The sequence below is a fragment of the Strongylocentrotus purpuratus genome, unplaced genomic scaffold, assembly GCF_000002235.5.
Source record: "Strongylocentrotus purpuratus isolate Spur 01 unplaced genomic scaffold, Spur_5.0 spur5_scaffold_10, whole genome shotgun sequence".
NCBI classification, from domain to species: Eukaryota; Metazoa; Echinodermata; class Echinoidea; order Camarodonta; family Strongylocentrotidae; genus Strongylocentrotus; species Strongylocentrotus purpuratus.
In genome coordinates, this window is record NW_022145595.1 from 19,781,705 (window position 1) to 19,802,008 (window position 20,304).

At 38.1% G+C, this 20,304-nt stretch overlaps 2 protein-coding genes across 2 annotated transcripts; both read left to right on the top strand.

Annotated features, from left to right (window-relative positions):
• Window positions 1-404: 404 nt before the first annotated feature.
• Window positions 405-3,897, top strand: LOC589471 (ankyrin repeat domain-containing protein 50-like). The gene is made up of 4 exons (XM_030979151.1): window positions 405-921; window positions 984-1,772; window positions 1,810-2,163; window positions 3,710-3,897. The coding sequence occupies exons 1-4, from the start codon at window positions 405-407 to the stop codon at window positions 3,895-3,897; spliced, it is 1,848 nt and encodes a 615-aa protein (XP_030835011.1).
• Window positions 3,898-16,831: 12,934 nt separating this feature from the next.
• On the top strand, window positions 16,832-17,689 carry LOC100891200 (protein fem-1 homolog A-like). The gene has a single exon (XM_030979152.1). The coding sequence runs from the start codon at window positions 16,832-16,834 to the stop codon at window positions 17,687-17,689; it is 858 nt and encodes a 285-aa protein (XP_030835012.1).
• Window positions 17,690-20,304: the final 2,615 nt, after the last annotated feature.

The following is a 20,304-nucleotide window of genomic DNA, read 5'->3' on the forward strand; positions in this document are numbered from 1 at the left end:
CAAGAGACCGTTGATGTGGATGATTTAGGTGGACCGGAGCATGCTGGTTAAAGGAAATCAGACCAATACAGTGGAAATATTACGCTGATACTGACAGGGCCAGGACTGTCCGAGACGAAGGTTTTGATGTATGGTCGCAAGTATCATTTTATCAAATTAGAATATTTCCTTTGCCGTATTTCCGATGCATAAATATTAGTAGGCCGCTTAGAAAAGTCTAAACCTGCACGGAAACAGAGAAAAATATATACCTCTCAGGCTGTAGAGCGGGTAAATTCATTGACGTATTTATTCTCTTCCGAGAATTATTTACATAACGCAAAGGTGACTTTGACAAACACGAAACGAACGGAGAAACATCAATAAGATTCGTTTAACAATTGGGTCAACAGACAAAGCAAAACATGACTGAAAGAGCAGCAAATGAGCCTAGTGAGGTCAATACTCCCCTTAACGTGGCAGCTTTAAATGGCCAGCTGGACGTTGTTCAGCGCCTTGTTGATCAAGGAGAACAGGTTGAGAGGGGGAATAATAATGGTCAGAAACCTCTTCACTGTGCATCAGGCAATGGTCACCTTGAAGTAGTTCAGTATCTCGTTGGCAAAGGAGCACAGGTTGAGAGGGGTGATAATAATGGTCAGACACCACTTCACTTGGCGTCAACCAATGGTCATCTTGATGTTGTTCAGTATCTCGTTGGTAAAAGAGGACTGGTTGAGAGGGGTAATAGTGTTCTTCAAACACCTCTTCACTGTGCATCACACAATGATCATCTTGATGTAGTTCGGTACCTCGTTGATCAAGGAGCAAAGTTTGAGAGGAACGATAGTAATGGTCAGACACCTCTTCATTTGGCATCAGACAAGGGTCATCTTGAAGTAGTTAAGTACCTCGTTGATAAAGGAGCACCGGTTAAGAAGAGTGATAATAATGGGCGGACACCTCTTCACTTGGCATCACTCATTGGTCATCTTGATGTATAGTTCAGTTCTTCGTTGATCAAGGAGCACAGGTTGAGAGGGAGAATAATACTATTGAGTATTCCAGTTATGAAGATGACGAAGAATGCATTGACCTGAAGGACAAGGAGGGTAAGACACCACTTCACATGGCATCAGACAAGGGTCATCTTGAAGTAGTTCAGTACCTCGTTGATAACAAAGCACGCATTGACCTGGAGGATAACGAGGGTAAGACACCACTTCACTTGGCATCCCATAATGGTCATCTTTATGTAGTTCAGTATCTCGTTGGTCAAGGCGCACCTGTTCAGAGTGGTGATGCTAAGGGTATTACACCACTTCACTGGGCAATACTAAATGGTGATATTGATGTTGTTCAGTATCTCATTGGTGAAGGAGCACTGGTTAAGGAGAGTGATAAGTTTTGTCAAACATGTCTTGACTGTGCATCACACAGTGGTCATCTCAATGTACTTCAGTATCTCGTTGGTCAAGGATTACAGGTCGAGAGGATCAATAGTAAAGGTGAGACACCTCTTCACCATGCAGCAAGCAGTGGTCATCTTGGTGTAGTTCAGTACCTCGTTGATCAAGGAGCACCGTTTGAGAACAGTAATAGTGATGGTCAGACACCTCTTCATTTGGCATCAGACAATGGTCATCTTGAAGTAGTTCAGTACCTCGTTGATCGAGGAGCACAGGTCGAGAGGGGTGATAATGATGGTGAGACACCTCTTCACTATGCAGCAAGCAATGGTCATCTTGGTGTAGTTCAGTACCTCGTTGATCAAGGAGCACCGTTTGAGAACAGTAATAGTGATGGTCAGACCTCTTCATTTGGCATCAGACGATGGTCATCTTGAAGTAGTTCAGTACCTCGTTGATCAAGGAGCACCGTTTGAGAACAGTAATAGTGATGGTCAGACACCTCTTCATTTGGCATCAGTCAATGGTCATCTTGAAGTAGTTCAGTACCTCGTTGATCGAGGAGCACAGGTCGAGAGGGGTGATAATGATGGTGAGACACCTCTTCACTATGCAGCAAGCAATGGTCATCTTGGTGTAGTTCAGTACCTCGTTGATCAAGGAGCACCGTTTGAGAACAGTAATAGTGATGGTCAGACACCTCTTCATTTGGCATCAGACGATGGTCATCTTGAAGTAGTTCAGTACCTCGTTGATCAAGGAGCACAACCTAAAGGTAAGATTTGCATTTTGACGGTGATCATGGAGCTATTTTTTTTGTCAGAAAGGGATGTATTAAAAAGGAGAGTCATACGATATTAAGTATTGGCATGGTTTAAATATGTAACCATGGTAACTACTAATCTTTTGAGATATTATTACTATTTTTCCATCGCACTTATTACTAGTCTTGGCAGACCAACGGTTTTTTCTTTCTCAGATTGCAAAGATCAGAATGGTATAATTGTATAATTTATACAAAATTATATTTGAATGGAGGATTTAGTGAAATGCGTTTTGAATGTGACATTTAAACTGAATATCTATTCTTACTTCTTTCATTCCATCATTTACCGTTCACTATTGTTTTAGGTGCATCCACATTGAAAAAGTCGACGTCCGCAGGTGGAAATGGAGAGAGTGGAATGGAGATAAATGCATCAAAGAAATCAGCTGCAAAAAGGAAAGCAACAGAAGAAAAGGACGCCCCTAATAAGAAAACACGCAGTAAGTATACATTGCTGAAACTTTGCTTTCTTCCAACATATTCTTTCGCTTGGACATTTCGCCTTGTCCAAAAATCTAATTTTCCAAATCTCGTATCTTATTTTTGTACACGTAACAAAAAAGGAATCTCTTAGGGTAATAGAAAACCTGATACGTAAATTTTGTCCCACCCCCAGTCAGCAAATGATAAAAAAAACTCCAGACCCCTTATTTTACGTTGGGCAATTTTTGGCTTGCTTGTGGATAAACTTGGTCCAATAATCATCCCTCTCCCATTTATGCTTAGCAAAACCACTGTCAACATGTTTTGATTTTCTCCCTTTAATGAAATGTTAACAAAGACCGCATCAATAACCATGTGTATAATGTATGTGTGTAGTTGGGTATTTACAGACGTGTATCAATCAGATATGATTATTTATTTATGGGGACCGACAGTTTCGAACCTGCTTCTTTTGCTGAATCAGTTTGTAATTTCGATTGTTAGCTGGATTTAATACAGGCGCACGCCACAACCCCCCCCCCATTAACCAATTAGCTCCCGCTGTTTTATAGTCGCATTTGAATCATTGATTCCAACATAACAAACGCCCTTATTTTCGAAACAGCAAGAAACAATTACAAATTTTGGATCAAACTTATATCATGGTTCCATTTCAGGTACTATCATTATCTTTAATTTTATCATAATTTATTTCATTTGATTTATCTGGTTTTTCATGATCTTTTAAAACATACAGTAGACCCCTATGAGAATCAGCTTTTGCTGCTACGTTGTTCATTCGTATGCTCATTATTTCATTATCAATATCATAATCTTTACTATAATTATTACTCTTCATCAAAATAAAGTTGAAATATTTTTTTTATTACAGTCAGGATTGTTGTTGTTGTTAAAATCATTAATTGTAAATTATATATTTTTTAAATTGCCGTTATCATTGATATAGTATTACTATTATTATTTCATTATTTTGTATTACTACTACTATTATTAGTACTATTACGTTAATCACCACCATCATCATTGTCATTTGAAGATTCCTGTCATTCAGCACTTCAAGAAGGATCAAGAGCACTGTCGGGGACCGCACAGTTAGGCAAGGAAGAGAACGAAGCAGGGACATCCACTGCAATTGCAGGGAAGAAACCTAAGACTGAAAGTACACCAGCGAAGAAGCCGCCACAGGAAGGTACCAATACCATGGAGACCGAAACGACTTCAGCTAAAAAGGTGCTCTAGGATGGTCCCGAACCAGGTTGGTTAAAATAATAAATAGGATATAGGATAGCTCCTGCTGTTTTTAGTCGCATTTGACTCCTTGATTCCAACACAACTACCGCCCTTATTTTCGAAACATAGCGAGAAACTGTTGAACATTTTGGACCAAACTTATATCACGTTTCTATTTTAGCTACTTTTTATTATATATCTCTCATGTTATATTCAATACTCGAAGAGAAGAGCCAGAGAGAGCCCTAGCTTGGATTATGCTACCCTTTTATAAATTAAGTTCAATTGTGTTAGTTATAATTGTCGTGGGCTGCGTCTTGGGCAGAGCAGTGCAGAGAAATCTCGTCGTCTTGTCATTGAAAAACTATTTCAGGATGAGGTAGACCTCATCTGTCTTCAAGAAACTTGGTTAGCTAAGCAATATTTAAATGGAATTAACTCTTTACATTCGTTATATCATGGTATTGGTGAGTCTACTACAGATCTCAGAAATAGTCTGGTTCGGGGTCGTATACCTGGTGGGGTGGCTATACTCTGGCACACTAGATAATTATGAACACTTAATTAGTGAAGTTAGATTAAATGTTGATTGGGCTGTAGGGATTGAATTCAAAACTGATGATAAGAAATTTGTCATCATTAATATATACACTCCAGACCTTATGAGTGTCCTGAAAATGAAAGTGATTATCTTGAGAAAATAGCATTTATTGCGGCGGTTATTTCTGAGCTAGACACTACCAGTGTTTATGTGGTAGGTGATTGGAACGCAGACATATCTGACAAAAGTTCCTTATTTGAAAATCATTTGAGACAATTTTGTTGTGATAATAATTTTGTGTTATCAAGTCTGCATTATTTACCTGCAGATACTTACACTTATGTTACTGAAGCATGGCATACCACGTCATGTTGGACCATTGTATATGTACAGCAGATGCTAATGCCTCTTTAGAGAAGATGGAAATTATGTATAGATTTGCTACAACCGATCATATTCCTATTAATTTGTCAATTGATGTTGACAATTTGCCTTGGCAACGTGATTCAGGCATGGCTAACACTGTACATAAAGGCAGGCTAGATTGGACTAAGATTGATATAAATCGTAGAAATAATTATTGCTGTGATACTGATTTATTGCTTAAGGGATTTAATGTACATGAACACGATGCTTTTTTATGTCGAGATTCCAATTGTGTGAACAATGACCATGCTAATTATGTATGTAATACATATGATGACATTGCGAAATGCTTATGTGACGCTAGTGAATCTCTATATCACTGTAAAAACAAGGTTCATAATACTAGGCCTGGCTGGAATGAGCATGTGTCAGAGCTCCACTCTGCTGCTCGTGAGGCTCACCTACTCTGGGTTGAATTGTGGTGTAACCATTATAAGGATTTGTTTAATTGTGTACATAGTACGGTGCAGGATGTTACTAATGTTGACTTTGATGTAAATATGGTTATCTCTCCTGAGGAGGTAAAAGAAGCTATTAGAAAATTAGACCAAAATAAGTCATGTGGTCTTGATACTATAACAGCTGAACATTTAAAGTTTGCAAGTCCGAAACTCATGCCCTTGCTTGCAATGTGCATTTCCGGATTTTCGATTCATGGTATCTTACTAGATAGTATGATTTCCGTTGTTTTGGTGCCGGTCATTAAAAATAAAGCTGGTCGCATTACTAGTAAGAACAACTATAGACCTATAGCATTGGCCTGTAGTGTCCTGTCCAAAGTGCTGGAAAAGATATTGCTTGGTAGGTTGGAGATGTATATTCTTACTAAACATAACCAGTTCGGTTGTAAAGCCAAACATGGCACTGACATGACTGTGTATATTTGCTCTGAAGGAAATTATTGCAAGTTATCGTAGTAGAAATTCTTCCTTGTTTCTTTGTTTTCTTGATGCTTCCAAAGCTTTTGATCGGGTAAATCATGTACAGCTGTTTACGAAAATGGCTGATAGAGGTATTCCTAAGTACCTGATTAGGATACTCGTGTTCTGGTATACCCATCAAACAATGATGGCTAGATGGGGAAGTAGTGTGTCTGAACCATTCCATGTCAGTAATGGAGTTAGACAGGGAGGTATTCTTTCTCCCTTTCTCTTTAACCTGTACATGGATGGTCTATCCGACAATTTGAATGCTTGTAAAAAAGGCTGTGTAGTTGGCAGTATAGTAGTCAATCATTTAATGTATGCAGATGACCTCGTTATTATTAGCCCGTCAACTGCTGGGTTGCAGAGTTTGCTCAAGATTTGTTCTGATTATGGATATGATAATGATGTCAAATATAATTTTAAAAAGAGTCATGTTATGATAATTATATGTAAGGAATACCGTAGATTGGTATTCCCGGATTTTTATTTATGTGGAGCTAAACTCAATGTGTGTACAGAGGTCATGTATCTTGGTCATTTCTTTACTGAGGACCTTTGTGATGATAAAGATATTAGTCGACAGTGTCGTAAATTATATGCTCAAGGTAATATGCTCGTTAGGAAATTTCATATGTGTTCTCCGGATGTGAAGGTGGCATTATTTAGGGCATACTGTACACCTTTGTACACTGCGCATCTGTGGAGTAATTTTAAGAAGAGCAGTTTGCACAGGCTTACTGTGGCCTATAATGATGCCATGAGAATGCTTCTTAGGGTACCTAAATACTTTAGTGCTAGTCAAATGTTTGCTGAGTTGAATGTTCCAGTCTGTTCGGCTGTATTACGAAATCTCAAGTATAAGTTCATCCAGAGAGTGGATGTCTCTGAGAATGGTATTGTAAAGGTATTAGTGAACCCCACGTGTAGTTGCCTTAGGTACACATCGGGCCTCTGGAAATTTTGGCTTAATAGCCTGCTGACACCTCGGAATTGATCATATTTTGCATGATGTTACCAAGAATTATCCAGCCTCTCATGGTTGCAGTATAGTCCTTAGTCCTTGTTGCTTGTTATAATATCTAGTTATCTATTATTAGTATATTGTTCTAGTTAGTTGAGCAGATATTGTTACAATTAAGTTACAACTTCATTTTGTTATACATATATTCATTTTAATCTTGCAGTTACAGGCATGGGCGTAGATCTGTAATTGATACATATTGTTCAGGGGATCTATTCATTCATCCCCACTGAACAATAGGTATTACGTAAGGATTGACGCCCATGGTTACAGGTACAGCTTAGAGTTAGATTGCTATAGGCCTTCTGTTATGAATTTTACAGATACAGGTTACATGTTACAGTTACATTGTATATACGTAGTATAGTTTAGTTTGTTATATTCTTTAGTATTTGTACGATTTGTTGTTATTATACTCATCATGTTCATACTCAACTCTTTTCCCTATCTACATGTACCATATGTTTTATGGACCTCTGCCTTGTGGAGCTGAGTCTGAAATAAAGTTCTGAATTGAATTGAATTGAAAAATTGAACAATCGTGACTATTTTTCAAAAATTGACTTGAACGTAATTTCAATACCATATTGTGTGTCCCATAGAAGTGCCCGGATTACGTAACACGTCAGTATCATGTTCGCACTTTTCAATAGGTGATGCACAAGGTAATTGAAATTAAAGAAGGTTGGTTTTGGGAAAGTAATTGCTACTGCGTTTGAAAAGGATTTATGTTCCTAGGAATAAACTGAAGTAAACCATAGAGCCAGTTTCAGTAATAAATCTATTGTAATGAAAAAGGAGGGAATATTTATTAGATAATGAACATGATATCCATTTCTATTTGTACTCAGCCCATTATCTTATTCCAATATTCCAATTATTGGTCAATGCCATCTTAAATCAATTTATACTTTTGGATGATAATAATTTAATTTTCTTATGTACAATTTCTATTTTTTTTCTTCTCATCGCAAAGTATTTACACATGTGTTCTGCGTTATTACACATGTAGGTTCTAGCACGTACGATTTAAGAAATATGAAATACGTGAATTGTATATGTCTAAGATGAATGTACTGTATGTGATTAAAAAAACTCGTTTCTTTACTGATAGATAATAATCTATCTTTATATTGCCACCTTTTATTTAAATCCATGTTTTAATACACTTTCCATGTCTCTTCTTTGTATTTTAAAAAGGGCATATTGTATCGGAACAGCACCGGAATGGTAGCCGGGGAAGTTTTTTTTGGGAGAAAGATATTGGTTTGCGACATCATGGAGTGGAGTTAAAATCTGCAGATTTAGTACAGTGAAATGTATATGATTATGTATGAAACAATAATTACAGATGCATGCTTTCAGATCCAGTTGCGTTTTTTGTCATCCAAGTAGCTTTCCTCATATGTAAGTGTATTTTTTCTACTTCTTACATTGTGAGCTTCACAAAATCTCTCGTGTGATAGTGATAGTGATAGTGGTGGTTATTTTACCTGACAGCTAAGAAAGCAATAAATGCTTGTTAGTAAACAACCAGAAGACCGACGGCTTAAGGTCCTCTCCGAGGGACCTGGTAATGAGGATTAATGCCTTACCAAAGGGCACTAGCGCATCGACTTGGTTTCAAACCCGGGTCACCGGATAACGATTCTTTAAAAACGAATGTGTAAGAAATGTTTTGTTTGTTACTTTTGTTTTTGAATAGATTAGTGAAACATAACATCATCTGAGCTGCAGCAAACCAATTTGATTGGCCTATTCGGGACTTTCCTTACATGGATTGCTGGTATGACCAGCTGTCAACACTTGTTTGTTCGCAAAAAAAGCACAATATATTGAACAAAAAATGTTGGATTGAGCTTCTGTATATACAGCGTTCATTTACGTTTTCTAATGAAATATGTTTTTTTGTGACTATTTATTTGCTCTTAAAAATATTTTGTCTATGTTGTTTTCAATTTTCCCTTGAATAATACCACAATTCTGAAGGTTTCCCGACATAAAAAAAACTAAACAACTTTTTCCGACCTCCAGTGTTGATTGGCTTAATATCAGAACCATTTATATACATAGGAAACATATTTTTTGTGATTGAAAGAAAACAAAAAGTATTTTTCTACTGACTTTTCCAATATTTTGAATTGAAGTAGCATTTTATTGAAATTTATTAATTACAGGCCTACTTGATGCCCTCAGTAGTGTAAATGTAATACAAGCCGTATCCGGACAGCTACCTTCTGGACATCCACCCCCGGATAACCACCCCCAGTCAACTACCCCCTAGGACAACTACCCCCTAGGACAACTACCCCCTAGGGCAACCACCCTCTAGGAGGACTACCCCATAGGACATCTACCCCCCCGCACAACTACCCCCAGAAAACTAACTCCTAGGACAACTACCCCCAGACAACTACCCCTTCGGATAGTTGTCCGGGGGTAGTTGTCCTAGATGATGGTTGTCGTAGGGGATAGTTGGCTGGGGGTAGTTGTTCGGGTGGTAGTTGTCCGGGGGTTTTGTCCTAGGGGGTAGTTGTCCGGGGGTAGTTCTCCTAGAGGATGGTTGTCCTAGGGGGTAGTTTACTGGGGGTAGTTGTCCGGGGGTAGTTGTCCTAGAACCAATTAAAAAATATATTTTGTCGCTTTGTAAATAAAAAATTGGGAACCAGGTAAAGAACGTATTCTGTGTTGCATTTACATGAGTCTATTCAACCTGAGCCGTTTTTAAATTTTAAAAAAAAATTCCGTAATTTAAAATGATTTAATTTGAGAGAGGGAGAGAAAGAAATAGAGGGGGCAAAAGAGAGAGAAAAAGAGAGAGAGAGAGAGAGAGAGAGAGAGATGGTCAGAAGGAGGGAGGGAGAGAAAGGGAGAGAGAGAGAGAGAGAGAGAGAGAGAGAAGAAAGAGATTGTACTCCAGGCATTGGAAGAAAATCTAGTAATATGATACATGACATTGGTAGCAATAGCCATCTATATACAGAGTTTGGCCGACCCGGTTCGAGTTGGGCACTGCACTGTTGGGTAAGTACACAACAGAAAATACAACACCAAATGTTATTCAAGTTGGCCAGACTCTGTACATAGGTGGCGCTGTTCGGAGTCAGAACCATTGATTGGGGGATTTTGGTCAGCCCAGTTCGGGTTGGGCACAATATGGCGAACATTGTAGTAGTAGTAGTAATGCTTTATTGCAATAAAAAAACAATCGCGGCTCGAAAGCCGAATTACAGGTTTTTTCACAATGGTAAAAGCAAACATCAAAATTACAGGAAACAAAATAGGTAATAACATGTAATAATTAAAGCAGTGAGATCATAATGAAAAAGATTAAGTACAAATATAATCATACATTATTTTCTTACAGGCAGTGCCAGTTAGCACTCGTTAACTACAACATAGTATTGATATTATTATTATTATTATTATTATTACAACTATCATCATATATTTTAAATGTTTCTAGTATTAATATTATGGTACAGTAATTTATATCAATATTATTACTATTATCACTTTTAACAAAGGTAAATATTAAATAATTCACTAACTTCAATAATTTACATAATTATGAGTACACGTATTATGTCACATAAAGAAAAGAGGTTAAAAAGGGAAAGGGAGAGAGAGAGAGAGAGAGAGATAGAGGAGAGAGGGAGAGGAGGAGAGAGGGAAGGAAAGTAAGAAAAATAGAAAGAAAGGATAAGAGACCGAGAGATATAGTGAAAAAAGAGAAAGAGCAGGAAAGATAGAAAGATGGAGAAAGGGAGAAAAAGAGAGAGAGAGGAAGGAGAGAGAGATGTGAAGGAGAGAGAAAGAGAGAGATTTATAGGAAAGCATGCGCACAAATAATAATGTACGCTATGCTGAAACCAAGTTGGCCAGACTCTGTGTAAAGATGGCTCTGCCACAATGAATATTACAACTCCCCTCATAAATTCGTTTAGCATATGTATAATACTCTGTTATGTGAGCTATGTAAAGACGATGAGTGCGGGAGGTTCAAAACGATAGAAGAGGAGAATCAGAGAAGATAGAAAAGACAGAATAGACAAAGAGGAAGAGAGTGAGATAATAGAGAGAGGGACAGAGAGAGAGAGAGAGAGAGAGAGAGAGAGGGGGAAGGGGGAGGGGTCTTCCCTAAAGTATGAAATCAAATCTCCTGCTTCCAATATCTTTCACGATTTGATCAATGAGTCTTTCTCCCATTTGTTTATACCATATCGATCTTATTAACAACATCGTACAGTTGTTGACATACCTGTCACTAATTTGAGTGCTTTTAACACATCATATCCATAATCATAATTTAAGAGTAAGTGTAAGGTCAATAACATGTGGGGGAAGATGGTTAGACAAGCACGAAAATGAAAATGACAATGACAATTACAATGATTTGTATTTCTTTACCTGCCCCTCCTGTGGCATGGAAGAAATACAGTTGAATAGTACAAATATAATGTTAGGAGTTCCGCGGCCAAGTGCCCCCAATCGCATGTAAAATATGAAAAAAGACAACAGAAGAAGATTAAGAACAAGGAAAAAGAAGATAATAAAATATAAAGATATATATATATAGAGAGAGAGAGAGAGAGAGAGGTACAGAGAGAAAGAGAGGGGAGAGAGGCAATACTAAAAAATTAGAGGTGATTAGCAGGGGGAGGAGGAGGGAGGGAGGGAGGGAGGCAATACTAAAAAAATACGATCCCCTTCCTTCACATCTGTCCCTTACTCGAAGTCGTTGATTTCATCCATCTAGTATCCCCACGATCGACACCAGTACCCCCCCCCCCACAATTGCTCGATCCATGCTACGCCACTGTGAGACCACACCATTTAAACAGACACTTCTTCATTATGCAATGACTTCTGTCCAAATATATATAGAAATTCAATGATAGATTGTTCTATTAAAGACAATTGCTCCGACCATGCGATGCGCGGAGGTGACTTTTTGGTAATGGTCGCAGAAATTAACGATCACGGTTTCTATCCAAATAGAAATTCAATGAAAGATTGTTTCAAGACATGACATACATCAGTTAAAAGGAGAACTATAAGGCTTTTTATTTTATGTAATAATCTAAGAAAACATGTCGACGTGTGTCTCAGGATGGATTGAACACGACCCCCTGCTCTCATCACGTGCATGATTTATTGAATTTGTTGCAGGTAACTTTTATACATGAGGTTAAAATTTAAAACAAAAACTGCCTTTTATTTTATGAGCAAATCTTAAGAAATAAAACCAAAATATCCGCATTGTGATTGAAAATGCCTGACATATACGAATTTCTCTTACCAAATTATTGACATTGAAAAGATTACACTAATAGATAGTAATGACTCTTATAAGCAAGATATATTGTCTAGCATTAACCCAGTCTTTGTCTAAATTAGTAATATATTTATGATTATAAGTAGGTCAATGAGTATATCACAGTATTCATGAGGAAGAAATGAAACAACATCCACATTATCCCCAGTTCCCCACCCTTTTTGTTATACATTTTGTTTCAGTTCTGTTGGCGTCTTTAAAGACACCATCCAATCATATTACACGCAAGTAGCATGGGACCTGCCTTAAAAGTTCGTGGGCCTATATTGATCGCAGAGTTGAATTCGACAAAAACCCAGCCCAGAGCCCCTTATATGTGAATCAGTTATTAAAAGAAAGTGAAACTAAATATTCATCAAGGAATCTTCCACAGTATGCTGTTGATAGACTGCATCAATTAGCCTCTGACTTGTCCACACGTGATAGTTTTATTTTAAGGACCATCTGTCATCGTCATTCAATTAAAAAAAAATGAAATAAAGATAACATTAAATGATTTTAGAAGTGAAATTCAAGAGAGAAATTGAAAAATCTAACAGAGGGATTGTTGATTCAACGACAGCTGATGCCAAGGCCTTGAAATTGACAATAGAAGAGCTTCGACAATACAAAAGAAATGAAATAATGAAAACTGTACCGTTTGGGTAGTATGTTATTTTTTAGAGCCGGTCGGAACGCACAAATGGCAATCACAACACTACTCAGAGGAATCTCTCTCTCTCTCTCTCTGGTGGTAGGTTCACGTGGTGTGATTACGCATGATAACAGGAATAGATTGATAAATATGATGACTGTACGTAAATGTAAAGTGAGGTATTTGTAATTGAGAAAAGTAATATTTAAAAATGATAATGTGTGGGTTTATGTTATTGTTTACAGCCTATCGGAACTCATCTTGCAATTACAATAATACTTGGAGGTTTAATTATTTTAGTTTATGAGACGCATACGAAAAAACAGTTATAACGGGACCTCTATCTCTCTCTCTCTCTCTCTCTCCATCTCTCTCCCTAAGTATGGAGATAGATTCCCATGGTACTCATGATATTAAGCAGAGATTGATACATATGACCACGGTATGTAAATATATAGTGAGTTTTTGTGAGGTATTTCTTATTAAGAAAACAACATTGTATAAACAATATTTGTTATGTTCCTCTTTAGGCCAAATCCCGGCTTAAACACACTTCGCAACTTTATTGATTTTCCATCAAGATCATACTTTGAACCACCAAAATATAATACATTTATAAGAAACCAGATTAAAGAAGATTTTGTTTTCTGAAAAAGAGCGGGAGTGCATTGTAGAACTCTTTGCCACTTTGTTCAGTTATGTATGTGAAAGAGCTGTTTTTTTCTCAATGAAAACACAAATATTATTTTTTTTCTAGGCATCAAGGTCAAACTCGCAATGGAACAAAACATCGCCGATGTTACTGAGCCAAAGTGTTATACAGTGCGTCCCAGAAAAAACGAAAACGAGAATTATCGATGTTTTATCATAACTTAATCACAATTATAATTGATAAATGACACATATTTGGAAAGCTTAGATCCTTCTCTTTCATTTGATGCAACTCATATGGAGCATATTTTGGTGAGTAAAATCAATTAGAGGAGAGAAAACCAAAGTCATTTGGCGGACGGTATCTGAATTTAAAGGAGAAAATCACATTTCAAGAAAGTTGAGTTTCCGCCCTTTCATATGACACCTTAATCAGAAAAAAATGAGCAAGGAATGACAAAGTTCTGTTTGTTTAAAGTAATGCTTGCATTTCCATAATTTTATCAAACGAATTCGTTTTCACTGGCTGCCTGCCGTAGCAGCAAACAGAGTCAACGATAACGGATCGTATTATAGACATTATTTACACATTCTACCCCGACCATAACCCGTTTTTCGATTTTCTAGGACAGTTCCAGAACGTAGTGAGAACTAGTTTGGTGTGATAGGGGCTTAAGCACCATTTTCTCTCATCTGAACAATGGCATGATAATTTATGAAAGAGCTATTTTCTTACTTTCAATGTGTATAAAACAAGGTCAAATCGTTGTTTGGTTGCTACACCACGATGACTTTTAAAGTAGTAATGCACTTGCTCATTACGTATTCATAATCACTTCGGGCATGAATACACCCTCCGTTCTCTGCGCGAGACTCGCACGCACTGCGGGCTAACTGCGTATTGTCTACAAAACATCGCCCGTTTCTCATAAATGATCAGACGTTTTCTCAATGACTGTTCCATGAGTTAGATTAATTGGGAAAACTGTGAGCAGTTCAAAATGAATTACTTGATTCTTAACTTTGTTTGAAATACCATCGTATGAAATATATGGTGAATTATTTGCAGAAGGCGACTTTAAGAAGAAATCTTAGTGTTTGATCTTGGAAGAAATTTTTACATTTATTTGTGGATTGATTTGACAATCTACAATTTTATTTTGAAGCAAGAGACCGTTGATGTGGATGATTTGAATGGACCGGATCACGCTGGTTTATGTGAAGGAGATCAGACCAATAAAACGGAGATATTACGCCGGTACCGATAGGGCCAGGACTGTCCGAGACGGAATATTTGATTATACAATTGGAAGAATGGTCGCAATTATTATTTTATTAAATTCGAATACGCTTTACAAAACGCAAAGGTGACTTTGGCACGAAACGAACGTAGAAACATCCATACGATTTGGGTCCACAGACATAGCAAAACATGACCGAAAGAGCAGCGAATGATCTTAATGGCAGGCCAGCTTCAAATGGCTATCTGAACGTTGTTCAGAACCTCGTCGGTGAAGAAGCACAGGTTGGGAGGGACAATAATGATGATCAAACTCGTCTTCACTGGGCATCACGCGATGGTCATCGTGATGAAGTTCAGTATCTATTTGGCCGAGGAGCAAAGATTGAGAGGAATGATAATAATGGTCACACACCTCTTCACTATGCATCATGCAAAGGTCATCTTAAAGTAGTTATGTATCTCGTTCGTCAAGGAGCACAGATTGATAAGCTTGATAATCTTGGTTGTACTCCTCTTTACTGTGCATCAATCAATGGTCATCTTAAAGTAGTTAAGTATCTCGTTGGTCAAGGAGCACTGATTGAGAAAAATGATGATGGTGGTCACACCCCTCTTCACTGTGCATCAATCAATGGTCATCTTGAAGTAGTTCAATATCTCGTTGGTCAAGGAGCACAGATTGATAATCTTGATAATCTTAGTTGGACTCCTCTTTACTGTGCATCAATCAATGGTCATCTTGAAGTAGCTCAGTATCTCGTTGGTAAAGGAGCAATGGTTGAGAAGAATGATAATGATGGTCACACACCTCTTCACTGTGCATCAATGATTGGTCATCTTATATTAGTTCAGTATCTCGTTGGTCAAGGAGCACAGATTGATAGGCTTGATAATCGTAGGTGGACTCCTCTTTACTGTGCATCCCTCTGTGGTCATCTTGAAGTAGTTCAGTATCTTGTTGATCAAGGAGCAATGGTTGAGAAGAATGATAATATGGGTCACACATCTCTTCACTGTGCATCAGTCAGTGGTCATCTTGAAGTAGTTCAGTATCTCGTTGGTAAAGGAGCAATGGTTGAGAGAGAGAATAGTGACGGTCATACACCTCTTCACTCTGCATCGCGCAATGGTCATCTTGATATGGTTCAGTATCTCGTTGGTCAAGGAGCACAGATTAATAAGCTTGCTAATAATAATGGTCGGACTCCTCTTTACTGTGCATCAAACAATGGTCATCTTGAGATAGTTCAGTATCTCGTTGGTAAAGGAGCGATGGTTGAGAAAAATAATAAAGATGGCCACACACCTCTCCACATGGCATCAAACAATGGTCATCTTGGAGTAGTTCAGTATCTCGTAGGTCAAGGAGCATATGTTGAGAGGGAAGATGATAATGGTCGTACCCCACTTTACTTGGCATCATACAATAGTCATCTCAATGTAGTTCAGTATCTCGTTGGTCAAGGAGCACAGATTAATAAGGTTAATAATAATGGTCGGACTCCTCTTCACTGTTCATCAAGTAATGGTCATCTTAAAGTAGTTCAGTATCTCGTTGGTCAAGGAGCACTTGTCGAGGAGCATGATATCGATGGCCAAACACCTCTCACTTCGGCATCATACAATTGTCATCTTGAAGTAGTTCAGTTTCTCGTTGGTCAAGGAGCAAATGTTGAGAGGAATGATAAAGATGGTCACACACCTCTTCACTGTGCATCAATCAATGGTCATCTTGAAGTAGTTCAGTATTTCATTGATAAAGGAGCACTGGTTGAGAGGAAGAATAATGATGGTCTCACACCTCTTCACTGTGCATCACGCAAAAGTCATCTTAAAATAGTTCAGTATCTCGTTGATCAAGGAGCACATGTTGATATTGGCAATAGGGATGGTAATACACCTCTTCATTTGGCATCAAGCAATGATCACCTTGAAGTAGTTCAGTATCTCGTTGGTCAAGGAGCACAGATTGATAAGCTTGATAAGCATTGTTGGACTCCTCTTCACTGGGCATCAAGCAGTGGTCATATTAATGTAGTTGATTATCTCGTCAGTCAAGGAGCAGAGATACATATCCTTGATATTCTTAGTCGGACACCTCTTTACTGTGCATCCCTCCTTGGTCATCTTGAAGTAGTTAAGTATCTTGTTGGTCGAGGAGCAATGGTTGAGACGGATGATGCTGATGCTCCAACACCTCTCGCCATGACATCAAACTTTGGTTATCTCAATTTAGTGAAGTATCTCATTGGTAAAGGAGCAAAGGTTGATGGGAATGACTATGATGGTGTCACGCCTCTTCACTATGCATCACGCAATGGTCATATTCAAGTAGTTCAGTATCTCGTTAGTCAAGGAGCGGAGATTGATATCCTTGATTTTCTTGGTCGGACTCCTCTTCATTGTGCATCAATCAATGGTCATCTTGAAGTAGTTAAGTATCTCGTTGGTCAAAGAGCCCTGGTTGAGGGGGATGATAGCGATGCTCCAACACCTCTCACCGTGGCTTCACACTTTGGTCATCTCAATGTAGTTCAGTATCTCGTTGGTCAAGGAGCAAAGGTTGAGGGGAATGATTATGATGGTGATACGCCTCTTCTCTGTGCATCAAGCAATGGCTATCTTGAAGTAGTTCAGTATCTCATTTGTCAAGGAGCCAAGGTTGAGAGGACTGATAACGATGGTCACACACCTCTTCACTGTGCATCAAGCATTGGTCAGCTTGAAGTAGTTCAGTATCTCATTTGTCAAGGAGCCAAGGTTGAGAGGACTGATAACGATGGTCACACACCTCTTCACTGTGCATCAAGCAATGGTCATCTTGAAGTAGTTCAGCATCTCGTTGGTCAAGAGGCGCGTGTTGAGAGGGACAATAATAATGGTCAAACACCTCTTCACTTGGCATCAAGCAATGGACATCTTGAAGTAGTTCAGTATCTCATTGATCAAGGAGCACAACCTGAAGGTAAGATTCGCATTTTGACGGTCATCATTGAGCTATTTGTTCAAATATCCCCATAGAAATTAATACGATGCAATTTGTTATATCTTCTAAAGGAAGAATTTTTACCCCGCCTTACCCGGGTTTTAGAACAATTGTTAGCAATTTCCTGCTCCTTTTAAAGAATTTTATTCAAAATAGATTGCGGCTTGCCTCTTGCCCAAGCGTATCTTCTCTTAATTTGTGTAAATAAGTAAATAAGCTATCCTGTGCAGCGTGAAATTTAGTCTGATAAATACTCAGAAAATGTCAACACTGCATTCGTTCAAATCATTAGTTTAAAAGATCATGTGCAGTAAGCATTCATGGGTGTCGATCCCGGGGGGGGGGGGGGGTGGGGGGTGGGGGGATATATCCCCCCAATATTTCAGGTGGGGGGGGGGGTGGCCTGTACAATCATCCCCCCCAATAATTCACTCTAAAAAAATATAAAAAAATAAAGAGAAAAATTAATGAGAGCCCGATGAGAGTAGTCAATGGTTATTACTCTCAAGATGACCATCAATATACACATTTTGCTATCTCATTTCCATAATACATACATATATACAAGGTAACTGAGACAACCGTATATGAGACAAGAATTAATTGAATTCTCACTCATACGGCTTCATCAGGAATGGATGAATTTATTCAATTTGTTCAATCAACAGCATCATAGAAATGCAGTGCGCCAAATGCAAAAACGCAGCGTTAAAAAACAACGAGCTAAATGTTAAGCGCGAAGCGCAAAAGTAGCAATCTGCAATGCACATCAGACAATCCTGGACAGTGTAAACATAGATGAACTCTGTGACGAATTCGTGATGAGATCGGAGACAAGGAGGAAGATTTTCGGACATTAGTATGACTTATAAGATAGTTAACTTGTTGTAATGTTGTTTCCGTTCACCCTTCTTAAAATTCACGTCATTGTATCTGTATTTGTGTTTTTTTCACATTTTATTTCCTGATATTTCCTAAAACATTTTTCATTTTTGGAGAAAGATTATTATCTCACAACTTATTTTAGTTTCATTGAAAAGCTGATGTAGGCCTATGTCACTGGCGTACTGATGGGGGGGGGGGGGGGGGGGGCTAGGGGCCCCCTAAATAAAATCCAATCATGACTTATTTTCAATTTCATAGAAGTGATTTATAAATGTTCGTGATATCACATGATTTACAACAAAATTCGCGTTTCTCCATTTCTGTTGCAAAATGACACATTCCCCAAAAGCCAGGAAGAGCATATATTTTGTATAGTTACTAATGGGCCTAATTAGTGGCCGTTATCACTAACAGTAGTATACAATTCCTTTCCAGAAGCTATTGGGACAAGCACTGCCGGGAAATAACATGCTACCCACCACTCGGGTTGTGCATGCAAAGATTTGCGAACGAACGTTCCATACGTACATCATGTGGGGAAACTAAATTCAGACAAGGATTAAAATATAGAACAGTACAACGAATAGTCTTCTTTCTCTAATAATTTACTGAAACAGCAAAGCTTCCGCGCTTTGCGCGGGAGGGGGGGGGGGCAACTGAATTCAGACTAGGATTAAGAGTTATAATTAAATGAAACGTCAAAGTACACGATACAACGAATCGTCTTCTTTTTCTAATAATTTAATGAAACGTGAAAGCTTACGCGCTACGCGCGGGATGGGCGAAAATGAATTCAGACGTGGATTAAGAGTAATAATCAAATTAAACGTCAAAGCTTCCGCGCTTTGCGCGGGAGGGGAAAAACTGAATTCAGACAAGGACACGATACAACGAATCGTCTTCCTTCTCTAATAATTTAATGAAACGGTAAAGCTTCCGCGATACGCAGAAGGCAACACGTTCAGCACTGGGGCTACAAACCGGTTCTTGAAAAGCGTCTATAACATACCACACATACCACTTCATGACTGCACTAACCCCACGATGACCACTTGCTCAACGAAGAAGTCCACTACTTCTGTCACCACCAACGACATTTCTAAACACGCCTAAGGTCAGGATGATATCAGAGATCCATGCCACCAATGTCTTGCGCCGGTCCAATGTTTCACTTTTTCCGTTGGAGCAGAAAAATCTCAAGCTAATAACCTCCGTACGTGAACTTGTGAAACCAATTTAATTGATTTGGACTTATTATCATATTGTTGACATCAAACTCATTTGATGGGATTAAAAATTGGAATTACTTTCTGTTTTTTTTTAGATCTGTTTTTTCCTATTCTTTCAAGATGTTACTCTTTGATTTGATTTTGATTTTATTTTATTCAGACAATATAAAAATATATACATGTCTTGGGTTACAAAACAAGGTTTAGAAAAACCCATACAGGTTTGCATCCCAGATATGGACAGTAAAATGGCATACATAATTACACAGTAAATACTGATACATAAAATATCAAAGTATGACATAGGTTATAGTTCAATATAAATACAACAACAGAAATAAAAGTCTTTACCTTATAGACACGTCAACATTTCTCTCGAAGGCATCGTTTAACAATGGTAAATCTGAGATGCACGGCCCCATGTCGTTTTAAGTGTCTGTGGTATGGTGTAATATTGAAGCCCTAAAACAAAAATTGCGCTTCAAAATTATCAAGACGTGCCTCAAAAAAGTTAAAGATCTTTGAGTGACCGGTTT